General features: G+C 37.4%; 1 protein-coding gene across 1 annotated transcript; it reads left to right on the forward strand.

The window, feature by feature from the left end:
• The first annotated feature begins 2,786 nt into the window (after window positions 1-2,786).
• Window positions 2,787-27,386, forward strand: zgc:136908 (Transitional endoplasmic reticulum ATPase). Its single transcript, XM_056455925.1, has 19 exons — window positions 2,787-3,028; window positions 5,510-5,621; window positions 9,153-9,325; window positions 13,514-13,656; window positions 15,348-15,478; window positions 15,981-16,112; window positions 16,789-16,891; window positions 18,941-19,074; window positions 19,159-19,294; window positions 21,191-21,303; window positions 21,376-21,540; window positions 21,910-22,032; window positions 22,370-22,517; window positions 22,680-22,744; window positions 24,009-24,187; window positions 24,398-24,527; window positions 24,610-24,768; window positions 26,798-26,949; window positions 27,037-27,386. The coding sequence occupies exons 1-19, from the start codon at window positions 3,006-3,008 to the stop codon at window positions 27,131-27,133; spliced, it is 2,418 nt and encodes an 805-aa protein (XP_056311900.1). The 5' UTR covers window positions 2,787-3,005; the 3' UTR covers window positions 27,134-27,386.
• The last annotated feature ends 406 nt before the right edge of the window (window positions 27,387-27,792 follow it).

A 27,792-nucleotide genomic window follows, 5' to 3' on the forward strand; every position in this document is an offset into this window, starting at 1 on the left:
TATACAAAGAGATGGATTCAAATGTAAACACCGTAAGGTTTATATACACTCACTTTATTAGATATATCTTGCTAGTACTGGTTTGAGTCTTTTTTTTGCTAACAGAATTGCATTAATTTTATTGTTGCGTAGATTAACAAGGTTGAAGTATCAAACGTAGTACCACAGATCTACTTACAGTATAGCAATAAGTTACAACATTATTATAGCATCCAACATTGATGAATGAAGATTTTTAAAATGATGTAAAGAGATTCAGAATAAATAATCCATTATGCAATTTTTAAAGTTGCTGAATATCCAAGAGTTTGTAATTGTTGTCTTTCTATATTGCAATACTTTAATGTTTAGTTGATTTTGCAGATGTTCAGCTGTATTCTGACTGAATTGAACAGTATAGTAGGATTACAGCAGCTGGTTCTTGCTTGAAAACCAGTCCACAATATGTCCACAATAAGTGTTGCACCACATATTGTTAAGACAGAATGTAGTAAGTAGACCCTAAGCTCTTCTTAAGGTAATATGTAGTTGCACTGAATTATGTAAAAGCCAATTAGAAGTCAAATCGAGACTTTTTACTACCTGTGTGGACATGCAGTGGACTAAATATCATGCTTCGCAAGATCACGATGCAACATAAATAAACAATCATAAATATGAACACAACACTGGACTTAAGAGCTATTTTAAACCTATACATATCTAACATACCAGAGCAGTAATCTAACTATACTAACTACAAACTATATATATATACAATAAATACTGAACTATACACATAACCTACGACAGACTACACAAGTACTGTTACGTAATATTGTACAAAAGAGGTATTTTAAGGTTGAAGAAAACAAGTGATTGTGTGGGACATTCACAGGTAAACATAGTTTTGAGTCCTTGTAAGATGGAGTTTAAAGAGCCCCTATTTTGCATTTAAAATGTCATATTTTGGTTTTAGGGGTCTCCAACAACATGCTGATATAGGTGCAAGGTCAAAAAACACTTATAACATGCATTTATTTTTACCTAATTATCCCAATGACTCCCATATGATTCATTCAGTGATTCATTTGTTCCCAAACCACTCCTTAGTGTGAAGCTGATCTGCGCTGATTTGACCGATGACAGTCTGTTCTGATTGGTCGACTGCAGATTAGGTTATTATATCAATCATCAGAAAAATGACAGGAACAAACACAGCTCTAGGTTGGCTATACTGTGGTGTTGTTGTGAAAATGAACTTTAACCCTTTATTCCCCACAGCCGAATCTCCATATGTCAGTGATCGTCATGTTCTCGTCATGATCAGTCCCGTGATCCCCTCACCTCCACTAGTGTCTGATGTGAAAGCGTGTGCACATTTTATCAGAACTGGAACTATACATATTTGGTGATGTACCGCATCGGCGTCAAATCGATCAAGGAAAAGATCCAAACCCAACTCGATTCGATTATTCGACTCTGAGTCAAATATTTCGCTAAAGAATCAATAGTTTTAAACACGGCGCGCTTTCAGATTTAAACCTCAGCTGGATGTTTTCATTTACTTAATGCTGTGTTTCACTGCATGGTCAAGTGTGCGGTGCATACGTAGAAAAAAATGTGTCTACAGGTGGTTTGTCAAACCCACTCACCTTTGTGAGGCACACTTCAGAAATGCACAATGTTTTTCATAGAGATATGGAGTGATTGTAAGAATTTGTCTGGTACAAATGTATCAAATTTGTGTGAAATATTTTTTATATGTAATTATTTTTTAGGGGTTTTTCACCTTTAATTTGGATAGGAAAGTGGAGATTACAGACGGGAAATTATTGGGAGCAGAGAGAGCGTTGGCAAAGGACCTTGAGCCGGGAATCAAACTTGGGTCGCCGTGAGCACCATGGTACTATATGTTGGCGCATTTAACCACTAGGCCATTGGCGCCGACTTAAAAAAAATAGTTGAATAACACATAGAAAAGAAACACGAAGAAGAATATTTAAGTAATTTTAATTTTCATTGATATTTAGATTATTTTAAACTATTTAAGAAGCAAGCAAATTGTAACCTAAGTGTCCCTTTTTGTCACACCTAGTCTACATTTTAGTTTATGCACTGCTAGAGCACCCATCCCCAGCTGTTTCTGGATCATTCAATTTTCAGAAATGGAAAGCCTTTAGGGGTGATGCAGTGGGTAGCACGTTAGCCTCACAGCAAGAAGGGCCGCTGGTTCGAGCCTCGGCTGGGTCAATTGGCATTTCTGTGTGGAGTTTGCATGTTCTCCCCGTGTTGGTGTGGGTTTCCTCCGGGTGCTCCGGTTTCCCCCACAAGTCCAAAGACATGTGGTACTGGTGAATTGGGTATGCTAAAATTGGCCTGAGTGTGTGTGTGAATATGTGTGAGTGTGAATGGATGTTTCCCAATGATGGGTTGAGGCTGGAAGGGCATCCGCCGCGTAAAACATATGCTGGCGGTTCATTCCGCTGTGACGTCCCCAGATTAATAAAAGGACTAAGCGGAAATTAATGAATGAAAGCCTTTAGATTACATGCATCAGAAAAGCACAGTGTGCTTGACTGCATTGACGACAAGCGTTCATGAATCTTAATATTGTTTGTGTATGCATGTTAGCAGGAAGAGAGGAATGTCTGGAATGATCCGAGTGGGAAACATGATGCCCAGCTGGAAAAAAGAGGTCAAACGCCTTCAAAAACAAAGAAAAACTCAATGTGCTTTCGTAATCGCTCATTCTTAGTGTGCAAGTGCACGTAACCAGCGTTATTGTGTCTGGATGTTGCGAGGGGATGGGTTTCAGACGTCCAGAGAGCAGCACAGACTGACACACAAACACATTTTTTTAGGCATGGAGCCTGCGGTCAGAGACAGCGTCACACTGTACAGCACTGCACTGAGGACTACACACTAGATCTGGATTGCAAACTTCTGACCTTTACCATACAGATAGGCTGATTTCTGATCATCTCGATAGAAGAACAGGCTCTTCGCCTCACCGACTAAAAGCCATGCCCGCCTCTGGAGCCTCAGAGTGAGTATAAATGCTTCATTTTCAGTTATTGTGTGTGTGTATTTGTTTAGAATCAGATTTATTCAGCAAGCATGCACACAAACACAATTGTTTGTGGTTTTTAGGATCTCAGGGTACATATATATACATATCAACACACACTCAAAAAATATGATGTTTGCTGTGTGTTCAAACTACTTATTTAAATTGAGCTGAAACAACATAATTCTTGAGTTTTTTTTGGATAGACAGCTTAAATGTTTTACATTCAAGCCACTTAGATTTGTTTAAAACTAATAAGCTAACTTAATTCCTTCATGTTGTCCCAACACAAATCGATTGTGTGGAACCCAGCATTTTTTTTTACAGTACAGGAAGACGGAAATACATTTAAATAAATGGAAAATAAAGTAAACAATAACAATTATAAAGTTATACATATATATATATATATATATATATATATATATATATATATATATATATATATATATACATATATACATACATATATACATACATACATATATATATACACACACACACACATATATATATATATATATATATATATATATATATATATATATATATATATATATATATATATATATATACATACATATATATGTACACACACATATATATATATATATATATATATATATATATATATATATATATATATATATATATATATATATATATATATATATATATATATATAGATGGTTTATGTGCATTTTGATCAACTGTGATCGAATAGAGACTAAATCTTTCAAAAATCCTAAGCTTTAGTTGTTAAACAGTTTAGGGGGAGTTCACTGTAAAATATTACGTTGTTTATATGTTTATATTGTTTATAAAATATTACGTTGTCTTTTTCAGCGCATTCATAGGATTTAAAATCATTTGCAAAGTTGTGTATGTGTGTTTGTGTTTGTCTGGGTAGTTTGATCTTAGCAGTAGACATAACTTTGCTCTAAAAACAGACCAGTGTCACATGAAGAAACAGGAGACTGCAGTGTATGTGTACGTGTGTGTGTGTTTATATTCACATTAGTGCGATCAAGAAATGTTTTTATGATCAATTCTCCTCAATAAAACTGCACAAAATGTCTGTAAATCAGATTTTTATGCATTAAATGATTCATTAAATGATTTCTCAATTGTTATATATTTGTATTTGATCTGTTAAATATACACTAAAGCTTTGAATTACTTTTATGTTAATTAGAACAGTTAATTATTATGTGATTGTCAGCTAAATAAATTGTTCATATAATTGGCATTGAAAGCACTTAGCATAATTTTCCATTAGATAACATGAGCATGACAGAAAAGTAACGAGTAATCAGTTAATCAAATCAATAAATCAAAAGTTATTGTTTTAACTGACCTGAGCGAACACAAAGTAATATTTTATGAACTTAACATTAATAAATGCTATAGCTGAATTACCAACCTACGTCACACGGGTCCCCGGTTGCAAAAAAAGACTGGTTGCAATAGCAAACACGTCGTGTTGTGCGGTAGGATGCTAAATTCGAAAAATTTTACCGTACACCACACTGCTTTTAATACCAACCGCAGACGTCTTTGGCCAAAAGGGAGCTGAATGGAGTGAGGACCTAATTAAAAATGCTCAACTCTGACTCCATCTTATGTTATATCAGGTAAGTTCACGCTATGCTGAATCTTACACATTACTCGTTGATTTCAGCAAAAACAGTTACATATGTTTAATTAAACTGCGGACACTGAATGCTTAGAATTAAATGTAAACTTACATGTAATACATTCACACCCTAATCCTGTCGTACAGCTGCAGTTCGCTGTCAGAATGCAGTTGTTTTGCTTGGAGTTTAAATGAGATAGTTGTATATTTCTGGCTGTACGCTTGGCCATTTCTTATTATCCAATATCCATTGGGAGGGTGGAAATGGACCTGTCAGACGGACGCCGCTCACTTTAATGTTAATTATCTTGAATAACTGTGCTTATCACTGGGTGACAAGCTGTTATAATAGGCTGAAAGCATTATGTAAATAATATATATATATATAATATGTAATCAATTTAACTTATTTCTAAGACAACAACAAACTCTGTACCGCATCGGATGTCCCGCGCTGTAAATGCGAGCTTCCCGTTGCGTGCGCATCCTGAATGTTTACAAACTGGTCTATAGGAAATGTCAGTGGTGATTAACACATTATTTATGGGACCTCATTGTAAAGTGTTACTCTGATATTGTGTGGTCTGTTGTCATCATTATGAAGCCTATTATGATATTATGTGCAGTGATGAACAATATGTCTGGTGTATACATAATAAATATAGGATTTTCTGTAGAAGGAAGCAGGAAAACAGCAGTGTTAGGCTTTTGCATGTGCTGACTCGGCTTTCATAAAGAGCCATGCGTGGATTTCATTGTGTATTATTAATGTTGTGGAAAATTGGATTCTGCACTGTTGTAGTTATTGTGTGTGTTTTCAACAGCCCAAAGACGGAGGATTTCTCCACTGCTATTTTAAAACAGAAGATTCGACCAAATCGGCTCATTGTGGATGAAGCCACCAATGAGGACAACAGTATTGTGTGTTTGTCACAGGTAATCTGTCTGTTTTTGAAGAGGTTGAGTCATTAAATATTGCAAAAATACTCATTGTTATAAGCAAACATGCGCATTCATATCTTTGACCTCTTGAAAATCAAGGTCTTATATGATAGTAATGCCATATAGGAACCATTTATGGTTTTATAGGCAACTATAGAGGAACCATATTGTTATAGGCCAGTGTTTCTCAACCATGTTCCTGGAGGACCACCAGCTCTGCACATTTTCCATGTTTCCTTAAACAAACACACCTAATTCAGATCATCAGCTCATAAGCAAAGCCTGAAAGACCTGTAATGGGTGTGACAGACAAAGGAGACATCCAAAACATGCAGTGTTGGTGGTCCCCCAGGAACGTGGTTGAGAAACACTGTAATAGGCAACTATCTAAAAAAATGTAATCTGTAATTCTGTAAACTAAATATTGAGAAATCACCTTTAAAAATGTTCAAATTAAGTTCTTAGCAAGTTCATATGTAGCAGGGTATGTTGTTACACCAGATTATGCATCTTTACTCCTTCATTTTATTTTAGTTTTAAATAAGTATTTGTCAGGGTCTTTTACTTTGAAAGATGGTTACATCTTGTGTTTAAGGGTCACTTTCTTTAATAATAATTTCAAGGCAGTCAAACGACATATTACTTATCAATATTTAAATTTTGATATATTTATGATACTTAATATCCTAATTGTTTATTGCCATTTAATAAAAATCAATACCTTAGACTCATAAGTGTATTGTCAGCTATTCCTCCTAATATTCCAACACAATCTCACGGCAATTGGTAACTTTTTGATTTAGTGTATAATTCGTATGAATTCGTACGATCTAATTCGCACAATTTAGTACGATTTGCTCATCCCCCAATGACGGTTGGGTTTAGGGGTGGGGTTAGGTGCCACGCCTCCTTTTTAAAATCGTACAATTTCGTACGACTGAACTCGTACGAATTCGTACGAATTAGCCACTAAACTGACAAAACGTAAAATAGTTACGTTTTCTCGTGAGATCAGGCTGAATTTTCCCATGAAACGTAGGTCTGGTTTTGTGCTCCAATGTGACAAATAAGCAGTGCTTCCCACTTATAGACTTTACTTGGGTGGGCCGCCCTATATTAACGACGTCGGCCGCCCCAAGTATATTTGGTGGTGACACATGAATAATACTATTGTTATCATCCTTCTACACTTTTTTTGTATCCGTCCAAGAAAACCAAACATTCACGATCGATTAACCAGTGGAAAATCTTCTCTCGCTCTGCACGTTTCCCACTGCTGATTCTGTGTGTGCGCAATCTGTCACTCACACAGAAACTCTTACTTGCTCTGCAGACCCACAGAGACGCGCCTTTTCCGCCAAAATGTGTCCGACCGTAGTTTCTGAATCTCCTAAAATGTCCAGGATTCAGATTTTACTTTCGCTTTCAAAAGTTGCTGTTATTTGTATGCGTTTTTGCATTACTTTTTCGGAGCTGACTGCGTGCGCACAGCCGCGAGAGAAACATTAAACGATGAATTATTTAATAAACGACTCAGATAAACTTTACTATACACTCAGAGAGACCAAAATGACATCTACTGTATAATGGCTGCAAAATATTTGTACACCATTAGAAATTGCTAGTCAACTAATTTACCTCATTTAAATAATCTACACTTTCTAATTCACACAATCTAGTAATTATTATAATTTTTAGCAGTAATATCTATTTTTGTTCATTTTATCTGATATTTATTTCTCATTTGCTGTTTATTTTATTAATGTAATGCTGTTAATGTATTAGATACTTTGTACATATCTAAAATGCTTTGGAAATACTGTAAATGTCATTCCAATAAAGCAACTTTAGAGAGAGAGAGAGATAGAGAGAGAGAGAGAGAGAGAGAGAGAGAGAGAGAGAGCTCCCTTTACCTGTCAGTGGGTGCACATGGCTCCTAAATAGCCTAAACGTAAAAGAAATAGTGGATTTCTTTCATTTCAACAGCCTTTTTAAAATAACTTTAACCCATTAAAAAGAAAAGGTGTATAACAGTGTCATAATAAATAAAAATATAGTTAAAAATCACATTATTTTTTTGTTTGTCACATGTAGTGACAAAAAGTGTAGCAAAAAGCTGTGTTTCAATCCGGCTACCACCCGCAAGTATATTTCAAACCTGTGGGAAGCACTTAATAAGCATTTATATTTTCAGAATTGCTAATCTTTATGGATGTTAAAAGTAATTTATGGATCCATCACTGTCAATGAGAAACCTTAAACAGGTTAAATGTAAGTTTTTTTCATGTATTATTCACTCTTTTAATACTGCAATGAAACAGAAAGAAGCAAGGCTACTGACTTAGTATTTAAACATCTGACTGACTTAGTATTTGGGCCATCTTTGCCTCAAAATAAAAAGGATGTGGCTTTTACGTGTGCTCCCAAGAGCCTCTCTTTCATTCTATAACATAAACGAACGTTTAAAATAATCAGGATAAAGCTGACAGGGCTATTCTGCACAGTAATGCCAATGTGTTACACAAAGAAAAAGAGCATTCAAATTAAAGTCTCACATATCCAGATCTGTGTAGAGTAGAGTCTCATATATAATACTTTATAATCAATCTATCAAAATATATCTTTTACGATCTCATCTGTCAAATGATGTTTGGGAATTGTTCGAGCAAACATTTCTATATTGCAATAATCAGACGCTATCTGAGCTGCTATTTAGTCACCGTTGTCATTTTTCTTGTGTTTATTTTGTTATTTAAAGGAATAAACAGCACAGCATATTTTCATGTTTACTCATTTTTACTTCTGATCAGAAAAAGAGCGAAGATATTTATCATTATTGAGTATTGACCTTATTCTACTTTTATGTGTAGTCATGAAGACACTTGTTTGTAGAGCGAGTAGTGTGAGCGTTTTCTGCTGTTTATTACTCCTAGTCATTTCTCCTATAGAAAGTGTTGGGAGAAATCGAAGCGTCCCCTAAATCAGAAGCTCGAAAACAATCGCAAAAACGAGCGCAGTTCTCATTGAAGAATAAGATCAAGGGGTGGCATGGTGGCTCAGTGGTTAGCACTGTCGCCTCACAGCAAGAGCGAGTCCTGGTTCGAGTCCCGGCTGGACCAGTTGGCATTTCTGTGTGGAGTTTGCATGTTCTCCCCATGTTGGTGTGGGTTTCCTCCGGGTGCTCCCCAACAGTCCAAACACATGCGCTATAGGGGAATTGGGTAAACTAAATTGGCCGTAGTGTATTGTGTGTGTTTGTGTGAATGAAAGAGTGTAGGGGTGTTTCCCAGTACTGAGTTGCGGTTGGGAGGGGATCAGCTGCATAAAATATATGCTGGAATGGTTGGTGGTTCATTCCACTGTGGCAGCTCCTGATAAATAAGGGACTAAGCCAAAAGAAAGTAAACGAATAAGGTCAATACTACTGCAGTTCACTTACTGGCCACCGGTGTCGCTAGTAAGCGGTTCTGATTGCAAATTTTGTTACCCAAGTTCCTATTTTAAGAGCGTGTATGTGTGTTCCAGGTTAAAATGGAGGAGCTGCAGCTGTTTCGCGGAGACACTGTGGTTTTGCGCGGTCGGAAACGGAGACAGACGGTCTGCATTGTTCTCACGGATGACACGTGCGGCAATGAGCGTGTGCGCATGAACAGGGTCACGCGCAACAACCTGCGTGTGCGGCTCGGTGATGTCATCAGGTGTGCCGTTTTGTTTACCAGAAAGATCATTAAATATAGATGTATGCTTGCTTAACTATTGCACTACTTAACCAACTAAGGGTTAATCTGAGATTTGTAAGGCTAGCCCTACTAGCAGCCATTTCAAGAGTTCACACTTAGCTCACGATTTATAGATAGCTTGTTTGGCGTGCAGTCCTGGAAGAGAGCCCTGAGCTCAAGGGATCCTCGAGCCCAGGGCTCCCTACTTTCACAGGGCGAGGGGAGATTGAGCTCAGGTCGATCTGAAACTCCCCCGCTGCTGAGGCCAAGGTGAATGTCCTGAGAGTAAGACATTAGAAAAAGATTTAGGCTTATTTTATCTATAATATAGAGCACATTTGGATGGTGAGAGGAAACCGGGGAACCCGGGGGAAACCCACGCGGACACTGGGAGAACATGCAAACTCTGCACAGAAATACCAGATGGCCCAGTGAACACCCAACACCAGTGGTATTCTTGCTGTGAGGCAACAGTGCTAGTCACTGGGCCACCGTGCCGCCCATTCTGGATAAAGGTGGAAGAAGGGGAGGAGGGGGGTTTCTTCCAGACGAAGATAGTTGTAGAGAGGAAATGAGGATATATATAGAGACTTGGGATCCTTTGATTGGAGGATCATGATTAGCTAATGTGGACCAGCTGGGTCAATCATGAGCACATGCTCCTCTCGAAATTAGTTTAAAATTAAACTTCACAAAATGTATAACTGTGATATGGAAGAATTCCACCTTCTACCTCTATGTCAGGGGTTTCAAACTCATTTTAGCTCAGGGGACACATGGAGGAAAATCTATTTCCAACTGGGCCGGACCGGTAAAATCATGGTATATATAACATAAAAACAACAAGCTCAGATTGTTTACTTTGTTTTAATATGATCAACATAAAGCTGGAGCCTGAGGACAACATGATCTCACCACAATTTGTAACTTTTTGATTTAGTGGCTAATATGAATTCCTACGACCTCATTCGTACGATTTAGAACGATTTGCTTATCCACCAATGACGGTTGGGTTTAGGGGTGTGGTTGGGTGCCACATCTCCTTTTTTATATCGTACATTTTCATACGACTGAACTTACATATGAATTAGCCACTAAACTGAGAAAATGTAAAATAGTTACTTTTCCTTGTGAGAACACATCAGTGTGGTATTGCAGGTCATAGATGTGGTCTTTCTGTCTGAGCAGGCTTTCAGACTAACACCGATTCAGGCTTCTGTATTGGATTAAATTAAATCAAATCACTTCTATTGTCACGTCATCAGCAGCATGCGTGTAATAGCACAGTTTGCTAGTGCGCCATCCAGTGGACACAATTGCAACAGAAGTTTCTTTTATTGAAAACTTGCAGCTCATTTTTATCATTTTACAGAATCATCTCACGGGCCGGATTAAACCCAGTTGTGGGCCTGATCCGGCCCGCGGGCCGTACATTTGACACCCCTGCTCTGTGCGGATTAAAGAAGTGTCACCTACATGCCCTTGGGAAAAACTGCATTACGTTTGAAGCATTTTAAGTTTTATTTGTCAAATACTGGGGCAGCTTTATTTCTTATTTGGGAATGACAGTACATATTGCTTGGATATGTTTGTTTCATTTTATTCATGGTTTACTTGTGGGACTATGGGTTGGAGGTTTGGGGCATGTATAGGGGAGTATATTTGGTGATGATTAGGAATGCTCAAAATAACCGATTAACCGTTAACCGAAAGGGTGCATTTGTAACTGATTAATGGTGTCAGTTAAACAATTAATAAATATTATTTTATATATTTTTAATGTTTGGCTGCATAAGGGGCTGATCACAGTGAACGCGCTTTCTGTGTTGAGAGGGGCATTTTTTTGAAGGGTTTACTAATGGCTACGAGTGTTTTGCGCGCTGCTTATGCGCCCTGTGCGCCTCGCGTTGCGCACACTCTAAGCGGAAAAAGCGTGTTACGTCAGTCATGTCGTAACATGTCATGTTTTTCATTCTTCAATCAAATGAAAGCAGAGGCGGAGGTTCTGTTGAGGTGCCTGCAGTGTTTGTGTTGTTAAGATGACGGAGAACTTTAAATGATGGAGAAGAGACTTGTGGTCGCTGTTTCAAGTTGTTCAGGGCTGTTTGACTTTACAAATCTTGAATATCACAATGTTATTAAATAATATAATTATAACAACATGGACAGCAACACTCACGCACAACAGACCAGCTGATTCAGTCATTTCCTAGTGACATTAAAGGCGCTTCTTTTTTTCTTGTCAACATAAAAGGCAGTGAGGTGCGCCTTGTGTTTTTGGAAAGGAAAAGCACGATCGGTGTGATCGGCCCCTAAATGTGCAACAAATATTACTCGCAGGACAGTAACACGTGCAACCACACGTGTCTACAGACGTATTTTGTCAAAGAAGCAGACTGAAAGAAGAATATTTCTGGTCACAGTTTGACAGATGAGTTGACACAAACCAGCGCTGATGCTGATTGCCTCTGTGCTGCCTAGAGCCGCGTCATAAACTCAACAAACTGACTATTGATGATTTAGACATTCAACCAACAAACCAACCTTTTTCCATTTGTAAAATTACAGTTATTAATAGTCCTTATATAATATCAATTTTTAAAATAGCCTACATAATCTACGAATCAAACAAATCCAAAGATTTACTTGATTTCTGCATGATGATAACTCTGCACCAAACTGAGGCTTTCATTTTACAGCTTATAAACATGTATGCAGATTAATGCAATATCATATGTAAACAATATAATTGTTTTATACTATAGTAGCCTGTACTTTACTAAAAGTCACATGAGCCTTAAGGTTCACTATCATTCTCTTTCATCAAACACATCGCGCGCACACATGAACCGCGAGTGAGATGGAGGAAATAAGTCATTATTGCATAATCTTTAAACTACTTCTATTAAAAATGTTGAAAGGGGTTTGTGATATAATAATAACAGCGGAGCATTAATTAATTATATTCTCCATGGAGCGATTGATTTAAGGTAGCCTGATAGTTGTATTTGACAGAAGACAAAACATGCTTGGCATAAACAGCCGATGCCGGTTCTTAAAAATGATTCAGTCAGTGTTTTCGTTTTGTAATCTAAATTTGTCATTTAAATGAAAAATATCTATGGCAGGCCTATTTATTTTATTCTTTTATTTAGTTTATTATTTTTTTCTGTGCTGTTGGAAACACTGCAGGTGTATGAAGATGCTCTGTTATGCTGCTGTTCGCATGTTAAAATTAATCAGCATTTTGAAATGCAATATTAGGTGACGCAGTGGCACAGTAGGTAGTTCTGTCGCCTCATGGCAAGAAGGTCGCGGGTTTGAGCCTCGGCTGGGTCAGTTGGCGTTTCTGTGTGGAGTTTGGATGTTCTCCCTGCGTTCGCGTGGGTTTCCTCCGGGTGCTCTGGTTTCCCCTACAGTCTAAAGACATGCGGTACAGGTGAATTGGGTAGGCTAAATTGTCCGTAGTGTATGAGTGTGTATGGTTGTTTCCCAGAGATGGGTTGTGGCTGGAAGGGCATTCGCTGTGTAAAAACGTGCTGGATAAGTTGGTGGTTCATTCTGCTCTAGCGACCCGGATTAGTAAAGGGACTAAGCCGAAAACAAAATGAATGAATAAATGAAATTCAATATTTAATGTGTCACACAAAATAGACTCGTCAATTATAATTTTTTTATTAAATAATAATTTAATATTAATCTGTTAACGGTTATTATTAGGTTAACGAGCAGCGGTTGTCGGTTGGTAAAATTAACCGAAATGAGCATTCCTAGTGATGATAGATCCACTATACTTTGTTGTATGTTGGATTTAACCTGTAAAGTGTATAAAAAAAGGCGATTTATTATGCAAAAATCACTTTTATAAGGGGTTTAAACACACTTGTGTGGCAGTAGTGTGTGAATACAACCAGCTTCTGATGGTGAAAATGAATTAATTCAATTTTTTTCTAATTACACTTGATAAAAACACTCTGATTGACATTCTCCCTTTGTACGTGTCATCAAAGTAGGAAAGCCCCGCCCATTTGTGTCCATTTCTCCCTCATTAGCATAAACAGCCCTGAGTGAGAAGCAGGATTATAAATGTGGAGTTTTAGATGAAACACAAATATTACATCTGCATCTTCTACTCTGTTACTAACGCATCTGTCTGTGTATATACAGTATCCATCCTTGTCCAGATGTGAAATACGGGAAGCGCATCCACGTTCTGCCCATTGATGACACTATCGAAGGACTGACGGGAAACCTGTTTGAGGTTTTTCTAAAGCCGTATTTCCTGGAGGCCTACCGACCGGTTCACAAAGGTGCATATGATCATTCGCTGTGTGTCAGAGATTAGAGTCAGGTCTTCCTTCAGGGACAGCTTTGATATTGAGTGTGGTTTTGTGATTTGGGTCTACTTTGAAGTTCAGATTGACATTTTGACTGCCGGGGTTGGAATAACAAATAGGTTAAGGTATGAATTAGTAATAAGTCAGTGTTTTTACAAGCTTATTAATGGTGTAGTTTTCGGTTGCCGCCAATAATCGACAAAATGGTAATATTAATAATCATATTAAGCTACCAAACGAATAAAATACAGTGTTGAAACAGTAGTTCTTTTATAAATTTGACCTTTATTTATATACCACAATACCTGACAAAATTCTTGTCGCCTATCCAAGTTTTAGAAACAACAAATAATAACTTGACTTTTAGTCAATCATTTGGTATCAGAAGTGGTTTATATGAAAGGCAAAGACCTCTAGATTAGATTATGTAGATTTTACCAAAATAAAATATGATCATGCCTTGATTTTTAATGATTTAATTAGAACTTTGCTTGGACAAATGTCTTGTCACTGAACAGAAATAATGTCCAGTATAGAATATACAGTCATGGTGCAGTGGGAAAAAAATGAATAATGTGTCTGACTCCATCATGAGCTTGGAGGACTGCATCCATACATCTCTGCAATGACTCAAATCACTGATTAATAAAGTCATCTGGAATGGCAAAGAAAGCGTTCTTGCAGGACTCCCAGAGTTCATCAAGACTCTTTGATTCATCTTCAATGCCTCCTCCTTCATCATACCCATAGACATGCTCAATAATGTTTATGTCTGGTGACTGGTCTGGCAAGCACCTATACCTTCTTTGCTTTCAGGAGCTTTGATGTGGAGGCTGAAGTATGAGAAGGAGCACTATCATGTTGAAGAATTTGCCCTCTCCTGTGGTTTGTAATGTATAGGGCAGCACAAATGTCTTGATACCTCAGGCTGTTAATGTTGATCATCCACTCTGCAGATCTCTCGCACGCCCCCATACTGAATGTAATCCCAAACCATGATTTTTCCTTCACCAAACTTGACTAATCTCTGTGAGAATCTTGGGTCCATGAGGGTTCCAGTAGGTCTTCTGCAGTATTTGTGAAGATTGGGATGCAGCTCAACAGATGATTCATCAGAAAAATCCACCTTCTACCACTTTTCCAAATGATACATACTGTATATATAATTTGCTTCTCTCACAACTGTAATTGCTGAAAAGACTTTTTGTCAGGTAGTGTATTCTAGTATTTAGTATCTAGTTTTTATTTTGAGATTTTCAGTTTTAATCTTATTTTTGATTATTATTATTATTTCTAAAAAAATATTTATATAAATTATTTATATAAAATAAACATAATTTCAGTTTGAGCAAGTTTTGTATCTTGAATTTGTAGTACTTCAGAACTTCAGTTTATTTTACTTAGTTGCCAATTCAACCTTTTTCATTTATAAGATTAGATTTTTGATCTAAAATGTATATTTTATATCATTTCAGCTACAACAAGCGTTCATTTTTAGCTTTGATCGTTTGGCTAAAAGAAATTAAATAAAAAATCAATTAAATCATTTACTTCCATAAAAGAAGATATAAAAAACTATATATTTTGAAAAATGTTATATAACTGGTACTAGTTTCCTAATGCACCAAAAGTGATGACGTTTGTGTTTTTCGTGCTTTCTGAAGGTGATATTTTCCTGGTCAGAGGAGGCATGAGAGCGGTGGAGTTTAAAGTGGTAGAAACAGACCCCACCCCACACTGCATCGTGGCCCCGGATACCATAATCCACTGTGAGGGAGAACCAATCAAACGAGAGGCAAGTGTGTGTTAGGCATGGAACAATAACCGTTTTTAAGGTATACCGCGGTTTAGAAAAGTAAAGGTTTTAAAACCGCCAAAATTGTGTAAGGTTTTTTTTTTTAGGACAACAGTATCTCCAGCAGAAAAGATATCCAAAAATGGTATTTTAAATTGTAAAGAAATCTGTGTTTTAGAAACTAACGAAGACAGCAAAAGTCAATGATTTATTTTAATTATTTAGCCTGACATGTTTATCACTCAAAATATTTTAAATGTTTCTCCAAATAAAATATACTGTGTTCAGAGGGGGAAAAGTTTTTGTTTTTTACTCAGACATTTAAAAAAGAATATATTTTAGAGCAGTAATCACAATACCGTCAAACCGTGATATTTTTATCCAAGGTTATCATACCATCAGAATATTGTACCGACCCATGCCTAGTGTGTGTGTGACTTCATCATACCTGCTGAGCTTCTCCATTCCGGCATGATGTCATACAGTATGTTGATGTTGTCAGGATGAGGAGGAGAGTCTGAATGACATCGGCTATGACGACATCGGAGGCTGTCGGAAACAGTTGGCTCAGATTAAAGAGATGGTGGAGCTGCCACTCAGACACCCGGCCCTGTTCAAAGCCATCGGAGTGAAGGCAAGAGTCAATAAACACATTCACCTGCTCTTTTTCCACACTCACCAAGACATTTGTATTTTCTATATTTACATTATAAAATGCTTGATTCTGATTGGCTAATGAGCATTCTAAGGTGTGCCATTATTTTCAGATAAACGCTAAAGTAGTTCCAGCAGGTTTTGAGTGAATTAAAGCTTCATATCACTTCGCTGAATGATTTGGAGGAGATGTGGAAGAAACTATAGTCCTAGACACCTCGTATTGAAATCTAATATTTGATCTTATATGCAAATTACATATATGACATACAAGTTCATGTTTGGATTCCACAAATATGTCATATATGCAATGCAAAACATTACAGAATGGCCATTTACATGTTTTGTTTTTTCAACTATTGGAATTACACATATGCACATAATTGTTTGTATATATTAGCTTATATTCGATAGCATTTATGGCCATATGTCAGATTTCCATATGGGACAGGAGCAGTTTGAGGACAAAAACCTGACAAATGTCTTGAAATACATCATCTGAACAGTGGCTGAGCTGTGGTAATTGTCATTGTTCTCCCACCATTTACCCACGCTTGGTTGAATTTCTTCACTTCGACATTCAGAGCACTGGGCAGAAATATCCTCACTGTATTTGTAAATAAATGAAATCACTCACATTCACTGTCGTTCTTCAGCCTCCGAGAGGGATTCTCCTGTATGGTCCGCCTGGAACAGGGAAGACGCTGGTGGCTCGTGCTGTGGCCAATGAGACGGGAGCTTTTTTCTTTCTCATCAATGGTACATACAATCCAATTCACCTTTATTTCTATAGCGCTTTTACAATGTAAATTGTGTCAAAGCAGCTTCACATAGAAGATTATAGTAAATTGAAACAGTGTAGATCAGTTTTCAGTGTTTAGGTTCAGATTAGCTCAGTTCAGTGGGATTTAATAATCACTACTGAGAGTCCAAACACTGAAGAGTAATCCATCAATGCGCAGCTCTACAGATCCCGAATCATGCAAGCCAGTGACGACAGCAGCAAGGAAAAAACTTCACCAATTGGCGAAAGTGAAGAATTAAAAAACCTTGAGAGAAACCAGGCTCAGTTAGGCACGACCATTTCTCCTCTGGCCAAACGTCTTGTGCAGAGTTGCAGTCTAGGCACTGGATAAGCTGGACATCACCGAGACTTGTCTCTCATCTATCCACTCCTCCATGACCACCACAGCAGCTGCTCAGGATATGGCCTGGTCCAGGATTATGGAAACCTTGGGATCGTCTCGTCGCTAGTCTTGGATCGAATCAGTGGCGCTGCATAGTCTCTGAGGGCCTCGAGATGGAACTAGAGAATAAAGAGAATAATTGACGTAGCTGCTGTTCATAGTTTATATAAACGAAATGTGTGGAGCACAATTATGTATCATACCGCTATGTGTGTATGCTTTACTAAAAAGATAGGTCTTTAATCTAGTTTTAAACTGCGAGAGTGTGTCTGAGCCTCGGACGTTATCAGGAAGGCTATTCCAAAGTTTAGAAGCCATAAATGAGAAGGCTCGACATCCTTTACTTGACTTTGTTGTCGACACTTGTAGTCTGTGAGCATTCACTGCACAGCAATAAAGGAAACACTAAAACAACTCTATTTGATTTCCAGTCATGTCACGTTTTTTTTCTTAAAATCCCATAAGATGATAGCTGTTAGAAATGCTTTTGTACATTACAGGCATGATAGATCATATTGCATCATTGTGCCAAGTCAAAGTCCATTTCAAGGAAAGTCCAGTCACTCGGTGGCCATATTTGAAAGGGCTGCACGATATTGGAAAAATCTGACATTGCGATATTTGGTATTTCCGCAATATACATTGCAACATGAATGCATTTTAACAGAAATTCATTTTAGATTGATTTGGGATGATTTTGTAGAAGAGTGAATCTCAAATAGTATAACAAATATCTTACAAGCATAGATAATACAAAATAGCAAAGATAAAGTGAATTCTAGTTTTCTGGAGAATCGAAAAGTATTCAGGTACAGATAGTGAATAATCAACACTGCATAGTATCAAAGTCCCTTTAAGGCAAGTCATTTCACTCTGCGGCCATCTTTGAAACGCCTCTCAGGGAGTATGCTTGAGCATTCTGTTTGAATGGGGAAACATCAAATTCTCTAAAACTACTTGCCAAGATTACAATTACATTATATATTATGAATAACCATCAAAATTAAACAACATCTGTCTATTTAGTTTCATTTATAAATGTTCCTTCACACAAAATCTGTAGAAACTCACGTCTAGTCCAAGCCCCTCCCCCAGAGAATAGTCATTCTATAGCAATAGCTAATTGGCTCCTGTACAAGAAGCCGGGCTTTATTTACCATATAGCTATCGCTGATTGGCTCCTGTACTAGAAGGCAGGCTTTATTCAGCAAATAGCGATCGCAGATTGGCTCCTGTACTAGAAGGCGGGCTTTATTCAGCAAATAGCTATCGCAGATTGGCTCCTGTACTAGAAGGCGGGCTTTATTCACCATATAGCAATTGCTGATTGGCTCCTGCACTAGAAGGCGGGCTTTATTCACCAAAGACATGCGGTATAGGTGAATTGGGTAAAGCTAAATAGTCTGAAGTGTATGTGTGTGAATGAGTGTGTATGGGTGTTTCCCAGTGATGGTTTACAGCTGGAAGGACATCCGCTGTGTAAAACATTTGCTGGATAAGTTGGTTCTTCATTCTGCTGTGGTGACCCCTGATTAATAAAGGGACTTAGCCGAATGAATGAATGATATCAGTAACACTTCTGCAGTGCATTTCTATGCCTTCATATTGTTTTGTATCTCAGGTCCTGAAATCATGAGTAAACTGGCAGGCGAGTCTGAGAGCAACCTGAGAAAAGCTTTCGAGGAGGCCGAAAAAAACGCCCCTGCTATCATCTTCATCGATGAGCTGGATGCTATTGCTCCGAAACGTGAGAAGGTGAGGAGAAGAGATACTTTATGTGCCGTAAGAGCGTCCGGTCTGGTGTTTGTCATTGGATTAATGCTCATGTCGCCCCTTTAGACTCACGGTGAGGTTGAGCGGAGGATCGTCTCTCAGTTGCTCACGCTGATGGACGGCCTGAAACAGCGCGCTCATGTTGTCGTAATGGCAGCTACAAACAGGCCCAACAGTGTGGATGCTGCTCTTCGGCGTTTTGGTGTGAATATGCACGTTTAACAGACTTTATTGCTTATGCTATTTTGTAGAGATTTTTGTTTAAGCAAAAAATTGTTTGAGAAATTGATTCTGCATTGATTCTGAGATGTCCAGAATATACCGTGATTCTCACTGCAGTTGATTCTGAGCTTAATTTATTACAGCAAATGTCGTTCTAGGCTAGTTTTGAACAGTAGATGGTGCTCTAGGTTTCTTTTAAACAGCAGATAGTGGTCTATGCTAATTTTTTAACAACAGATGGCGCTCTAGGCTACTTTAAAGAGCAGACAGTGCTCTAGGCAAGTTTTTAAAAGCAAATGGTGCTCTAGGCTAGTTTTAACAGCGATGGCGCTCTAGCCTACTTTTGAACAGCAGACAGAGCTCTAAGTTAGTTGTGACTAGCATATGGTGCTCTAGGCTAATGTTTAACAGCAGTTGGTGCTCTATGCTAGTTTATAATAGAAGTGCTCTACATTTCTTTTGAACAGCAGACGGCGCTCTAGGCTACTTTTGAACAGCAGAGGGCACTCTAGGCTATTTTTTTATTTTTTATAATTATTTTTTAGGGGTTTTCATCTTAATTTTGACAGGACCGTAGAGAATTGACAGGAAAGTGTTGGGAGCAGAGAGAGGGGAAGGATCGGCATTGGACCTTGAGGCGGGAATCGAACCCAGGTCGCCACGAACACTGGAGTGCATGTGTCGGTACACTTTCCATTATGCCATAGGCACCGACTAGCCTAGTTTTTTAAACAGTGATGGTACTCTAGGTTACTTTTGAACAGCAGAGGGCAGTCTAGGCTAGTTGTTTAAACAGCGATGGTACTCTAGGTTACTTTTGAACAGCAGAAGGTACTCTAGGCTAGTTTTTTAACAACATATGGTTACTTTTGATAAGTAGATGGTGCTCTAGGCTAATGTGTAACGTCAGTTGGCCCTCTGAGCAAGTTTTTTAGAAACAGATGGTGCTCTAGGCTAGTTTTGAAGCGCAGACGGCGCTCTAGGCTAGTTTTTAACAGCATATTGCACTCTAGGCTAGTTTGTTTTTAACAGTGATGGTGCCCTAGGTTACTTTTGAACAGCAGAGGGCACTCTAGACTAGTTTTTTAACAACAGATGGCACTAGTTTTGACTAGTATATGGTGCTCTAGGCTTATGTTTAACAGCAGTTGGTGCTCTAGGCTAGTTTATAATAGCAGATGGTGCTCGACATTTCTTTTAAACAGCAGACGGCGCTCTACACAACTTTTAAACAGCAGGTTAGTTTTGATTAGTAGATGGTGTTCTAGCTAATGTGTAACGTCAGTTGGCCCTCTAAGCTATTTTTTAGAAACAGATGGTGCTCTAGGCTAGTTTTGAAGAGCAGAGGGCACTCTAGGCTAGTTTTTTTAAACCACAGATGGCACTCTAGGTTAGTTTTGACTAGTATATGGTGCTCTAGGCTAATGTTTAACAGAAGTTGGTGCTCTGGGCTAGTTTTTAAAAACAGATGGCGCTCTAGGTTAGTTTTGAACAGAAGATGGCGCTTTAGGCTAATGTTTAACAGCAGATAGCACTTCAGGCTAGTTTTAAGCATACATTAAAATGCTTACAAGAAAAAGTGCTTTTATGTCAGATTAATGTAAACACAGCTAAGGACACTCTTTGCTTTAACCTGTCCTGTGGTATCTGTAAGGAATTGGATGCAAGTAGAGTACTGATCTTTGTAAAGCATACAGCGCCATCTGCTGTTAAAAACGAAGCTCAGAATCAATTCAAGAGAGAATTTTGATGCATTTAGGAAATTGCAAATTCTATTTCTCAATCAATTTTCACCACAGCTCTAATACTTTACATTCACAAATTAACAGTCCACTAAATATTTAGTAGTAAATGATTTGTTGGCTTCTTTGTGCAGGACGTTTTGACCGAGAGATTGACATCGGCATCCCTGACTCCACTGGCAGGCTGGAAATTTTACAGATTCACACCAAGAACATGAAGCTGTCAGAAGATGTGGATCTGGAACAGGTAAGAATGAGAGACAGATGACAGACCTAATTTGTGTTGGCTATTTTATCTGTGTGTTTCTGTTCATGGAAGATCTCTACAGAAACACATGGGCATGTAGGAGCAGATCTGGCCGCTCTGTGTTCAGAAGCAGCACTGCAGGCCATCCGCAAAAAGATGACCTTAATTGATCTGGAGGACGACAGCATCGATGCAGATCTCCTCAACTCACTGGCCGTCACAATGGACGACTTCAAGGTCCGCTTTACCTTGATCAGAAATATTTTTCCTTCCATCACATATGTTTCAGTATTGTCCCTAGAGATGAACAGTGGGTTTTACTGGTGTAATTACTTAGATTTTTTTTCCTTTTAAAAAATAAATTTCTGGGTCATGTTTATACTCCAAATATTAAAAAATAGAGATGATGTAAACTTGCTTATAGCTGAGCTCTGTTTTGAAACAGCTTTTCTAGAAATTTCCAGCCAATAACTAAAAGCAGAAGTATTAATTTGCTTTTTATTTAATCTGATCTCTCTCTACGAGAAGCTATTAAAATGTTAGCATGATCTTATTTGTGATTTTGATCTCCTGTGGAGATTGTATCTGTGGTTTTCTGTCTCCCAGTGGGCTCTAAGTCAGAGTAACCCGTCTGCCCTGAGGGAAACGGTCGTGGAGGTTCCTCAGGTGAATTGGGAGGACATTGGGGGACTTGATGAGGTCAAACGGGAGTTACAGGAGCTTGTGCAGGTAAACCAAAAACTAGGACAGCACAATACTCAAAGAGTGGATGTTAATGCCAATGCCAAAGCCAAAAATGTCAATGTCAATTCCAAAAATGTGAGTACAATTTCACCAGATGACTTGAATATCTCTATTTGGAAAGAATTGATCGTTTTAGATTGATTGGGATGGTTCTGTAGGGGACTGATCCCCTTTAAATTTAAGAAGTCTTAAAAAATTATTTCATAAAATAATGAATAATTTTTGGTTTTGGTTTTTGGTCAAATGTGCATCCAGAGTTTTCATTTCTATATAAAATTATCATTAGCTCTCTCTCTCTCTTTGACCTTATCTTTGTGTTAAGTATCCCGTGGAGTATCCTGATAAATTTCTGAAGTTTGGAATGACTCCATCTCGAGGGGTTTTGTTTTATGGTCCACCAGGCTGCGGAAAAACCCTGCTAGCTAAAGCCATTGCCAATGAATGTCAGGCCAACTTTGTGTCTATCAAAGGTGTGTGTGCGTGTGTGTGTGTGTGTGTGTGTGTGTGTGTGTGTGTGTGTGTGTGTGTGTGTGTGCGTGCGTGCGTGTGTGTGTGAATGTGAAGTTAAAATGCATTGCCTGAACACGAGTGTATTTGTGTGTGTGATCTGTTATATATTTTATTGATTGCAGGCCCGGAGCTGCTCACCATGTGGTTTGGTGAATCAGAGGCAAACGTCAGAGATGTGTTTGATAAGGTGAAGTAAAAGCTGTGTGAAAGAATTGGTTAAATAATAAATAACATCCACTGGTTTTTAAAAAATTAAAAACTGCTTTCATTCTAGCCGAAATAAACAAATAAGACTTTCTCCAGAAGAAAAAAATATTATCAGACACACTGTGAAAATTTCCTTGCTCTATTAAACATAATTTGGGAAATAATTAAAAAAGAAAAAAAAATTCAAAGGGGGTTCAATAATTCTGATTGCAACTGTGTGTATATATATATATATATATATATATATATATATATATATATATATATATATATATATATATATATACAGGGGCGTAGCAACCAGGGGGATGGGGGGATACGTCCCCTTCACTTCAGACAGACCATTTACAAACAGGTGATTAATAATTATATTTTACATTTTAAAATGTCCGCTACGCCCCTGTATATGTGTGTATATATATATATAATGTATGTGTATATATATATATATAATCAAATGTGATTAATTGAGTGGAATGAGTTTCAAATGGGTTTTAACACTACAATAACTACCAAGGCAGTCATTTTGACTGTTTTTAATTTTTGTAATTTAATAAGGTTGTTGAAATAAAACCGACATATCTATACACCCTGTCTTTTCCTAAATATGTGTATATTTCTTTCTAACATTGTTATTTTTTTTAAAAATTACAGAACACAAGAGTTGATTAATTCTAACTATAATTACCACAGCAATCAAAAGGACCCTGTGCATTTCAGGGCTGGCTACTTTTCCCTGTGACTTTGAATATATATGCCTCTGTTGTCTAGTAAATTCCTACTAAAATAAACAAAACTGTCTGATAACAAAAGCATAACTTTACCTAAGATATGTCTTTCAAAACAGCATATTCAGTGCTGCATAAAAGCCTTTTCCCTTGCTTGAGACATTGAAAATAAAAGTGAGACATGCAAAGTCACGGCAGGTGCCTAAATGCACATTTATAAGCTGTATTACTAAAGGAATTGTATTTTTAGGGTAATGGCATCAATAAATTTGAAGACAAACATTAAAAGCTTAGTTTTAAAATCTTGATAGAAGCTTTGAATGTAAATATGACGTGACAATTTGACGTATTATATAAGAATGGTCGAAATGACCACTATAGTAATTCTAGTAGTTATGGAATTCTGGGTGTTCCAGTGTTGATGTTCCATTCATTAAGCAATCTATATTCCAAACTCTTACTTGTGAATCTGATTAAACCAGACCCTGATTCTCACACATTTGATTGGTCTGACAGGCACGGCAGGCGGCTCCGTGTATTCTGTTTTTCGACGAGCTGGACTCTATTGCTAAAGCACGAGGAGGCGGAGCTGGAGATGCAGGAGGCGCGGCTGACAGGGTCATCAACCAGATCTTGACAGAAATGGATGGGATGACCAACAAGAAGAACGTCTTTATCATTGGTGCCACCAACAGGTACAAAAAAAGAAGCCCTTGTATTAAAGTCAGCATGAAACGAAAGTTAAGATTGTCGTTTTTCCTCTATTGTGACGTACATCAACTTAAAGCGATTCTGAAAAGTAGGGCGGGGCATGATTTATTAGTGTGTTAACAGTGGATAAAAGGACTCAAATTAAGGAGGTGATGCGTTTAATCAATTGTAACTCATCCTGTTTGTCTCAACAGACCTGATATCATTGATCCTGCCATTCTGAGGCCTGGTCGTTTGGATCAGCTTATTTATATCCCTCTGCCTGACATGCCCTCCCGCACTGCCATCCTGCGCGCCAACCTTCGCAAGTCTCCAATCGCTAAGGTCCTTCAAACACAAACACATAACGCTTACATAGATGAATCTTAATGCGATAAATAACTGTGTCCTTATGTGTGTTTCTCAGGATGTAGATCTGATGTATCTGTCCAAGATTACAGAAGGTTTCTCGGGAGCAGACCTGACGGAGATCTGTCAGAGGGCCTGTAAACTCGCCATCAGAGAAGCCATAGAGGCAGAGATCCGTGCTGAGAGACAGCGGCAGGCCAGGAAAGAGACTGCTATGGTCTGTGTGTGTGCGGTGTCAAGCTGTGTGTACTGAACACAAATTTAGAAAGATCAGTAAAGTCCTGGATGACTTTTTCTTTTTACAGCTGACTAGCAAAAAAACTAAGAAAGACTGCATGAACACACATGCATAAAGAAGAATGCATGCTATATAACTAGTGTATGGTGGTTGTAGAATTTGGAACAATTTAAGCATTGCAACAATTGGAACATTAGAATAATTGGAACGCTACAAAAATTGGAGCGTTAGAACAATTTGAATGTTAGAACAATTGTAACGTCAGAACAATTGGAGCGTTAAAAAATTGGAATGTTAAAACAACTGTTACGTTAGAACAATTGGAACATCAGAACAATTGGAATGTTAGAACAATTGGAACATTAGAATAATTGGAAAATTACAAAAATTGGAGCGTTAGAACAACTGGAATGTTAGAACAATTGGATCGTTACAACAATTGGACTGTTAGAACAACTGTAATGTCAAAACAATTAGAGCGTTAGAACAATTGGAATGTTAGAACAATTGGAACATTTGAACAATTGGAACATTACAATAAATGGACTGTTAGAACAACTGTAACGTCAGAACAATTGTAACGTCAGAACAATTGGAGCGTTAGAACAATTTGAATGTTAGAACAATTGGAACATTAGAACAACTGGAATGTTAGAACAATTGGATCGTTACAACAATTGGACTGTTAGAACAACTGTAATGTCAAAACAATTAGAGCGTTAGAACAATTGGAATGTTATAACAATTGGAACATTTGAACAATTGGAACATTACAATAAATGGACTGTTAGAACAACTGTAACGTCAGAACAATTGTAACGTCAGAACAGTTGGAGCGTTAGAACAATTTGAATGTTAGAACAATTGGAACATTAGAATAATTGGAGTGTTAGAACAATTGGATCGTTACAACAATTGGACTGTTAGAACAACTGTAATGTCAAAACAATTAGAGCGTTAGAACAATTGGAATGTTATAACAATTGGAACATTTGAACAATTGGAACATTACAATAAATGGACTGTTAGAACAACTGTAACGTCAGAACAATTGTAACGTCAGAACAATTGGAGCGTCAGAACAACTGGAATGTTAGAACAATTGGAACATAAGAACAATTGGAATGTTAAAACAACTGTTACGTTAGAACAATTGGAACGTTAGAACAATTGTATTATTAGAACAATTGCAACGTCAGAACAACTGGAATGTTAGAACAATTGGAACATTATAACAATTGAAATGTTAAAATAACTGTTACGTTAGAACAATTGGAACGCCAGAACAACTGCAATGTTAGAACAATTGGAACATTAGAATAATTGGAACATTATAACAATTGGAGAACTGGAACATGAGTTAGGATAACGTGTACATTAAACAAACCTGTCTGAAAATTCAGTTTTTGAGTGTGATATAAGCTGAAAAAATAAATATGATAACAGTGTCATCAGATTTTATTGATTTGAATTATTTAAAATGACACTCAATATTTATTTATTTTTTTTTTCAGTTGTTCACCCAAAAATGAAAATTTCCTCATCATCTACTCATACTCAAGTGGTTCTAAACTTTAAAGTTTCTTTCTTCTTCTGAACACAAAACTAGGAACAAAAAATACCATGGAACTCAATGGCTGTTTTATTCTCAGCATTTTCAGAATGTCTTTGCTTTGTGTATAAAACAGAAGAAACTCAAATAGGTTTGGAACAAGTGGAAAATGAAATAAATATCTGAAATAAACATTTTTGATACTTCTACTGCAAATAATAATTTCTAATAAATAGTACACACTTTAAATTTGCTGGTCCAGTGCCCAGTAGGTTTGTTCATTAATTCACATATAGAAATATCTTTTAATATTTGGGTTATTAAACATTTTATCTAATGTATAGCTCTCCTTTATGTTGCGACTTTTATTGTATGTTTTTAAAAAAGGAAGAAGAAACACAACATGTAATTAGGTGTCTTCATACCTGTGTGTTATATCTTCACTGCTGTTTCCAGGATGATGATTATGATCCAGTTCCTGAGATCAGGAAGGATCATTTCGAGGAAGCCATGAGATTTGCTCGTCGGTCTGTCAGTGATAATGACATTAGGAAGTATGAGATGTTTGCTCAAACTCTTCAGCAGAGCCGTGGATTTGGGAACTTCAGGTACTAAAAACACCAAATCAAAGGTACTTTATTTCACTTCATACCTCATCCTGTAAAGTAAATCGTCTTTTTTTTTCTCGTCATCAGGTTTCCTACAGCGCCCCAGTCAGGTGGAGGTCAAGGCTCAAGCCAAGGCTCTGGGGGTCATTTTAGAGATGAAGGAGACGATGATCTCTATCAGTAATCCACAGCTCCTGATCTCTGCAACAGTGAAAGAAGAATGAAATCAGTTTGCTAATGAATCTGCACATTATCAGTATTATGTATGCTATTTTCAATTTTGACAGGGATTTTAATGTCTTACAGTACTGCAGGAAACCAATGGCACACATGTTGAACTGAATGCCAATTACGTCAATTAAATTATGAGATGATGTTGTGAAATACAGTTGTTTGTGGGAATGTGTGTGACATTAATAAAGTCTCTAGGTAATTTTGCTGCTGTCCATTTCTTCCCAAATACCATCATGAAGGTCATAACATTTTGAAAGCAAGGTTGTAAACTTAGCTTATCACGTGATGTTAAATAAGCTAATGTTAAGTAAATAACAGCCATTTTACTTACCACAAAACGGGACAAATTTGAAGGTACACATTCATTCATTCGTTTTAGTAAAAAAAATAAACATTTCCGTCATTTCTACACAATAACTATTATGATTAATGACAGGATTATTATGTTTCGTAAAAGATTCGTACATTAAACAAGTATGGTCAAAGAGCAGAGAATCACCATTCATTCTAAGCTCTTTGGTATGGTAAATCAGAGCGAGCGGACTGACAGTTACGTTTGAATTTCTGTGGCGGGCTTTTACGTCACACATCAAAACAAACCATATTATC

This window comes from Danio aesculapii, chromosome 1, assembly GCF_903798145.1.
Source record: "Danio aesculapii chromosome 1, fDanAes4.1, whole genome shotgun sequence".
Lineage (NCBI taxonomy): Eukaryota > Metazoa > Chordata > Actinopteri > Cypriniformes > Danionidae > Danio > Danio aesculapii.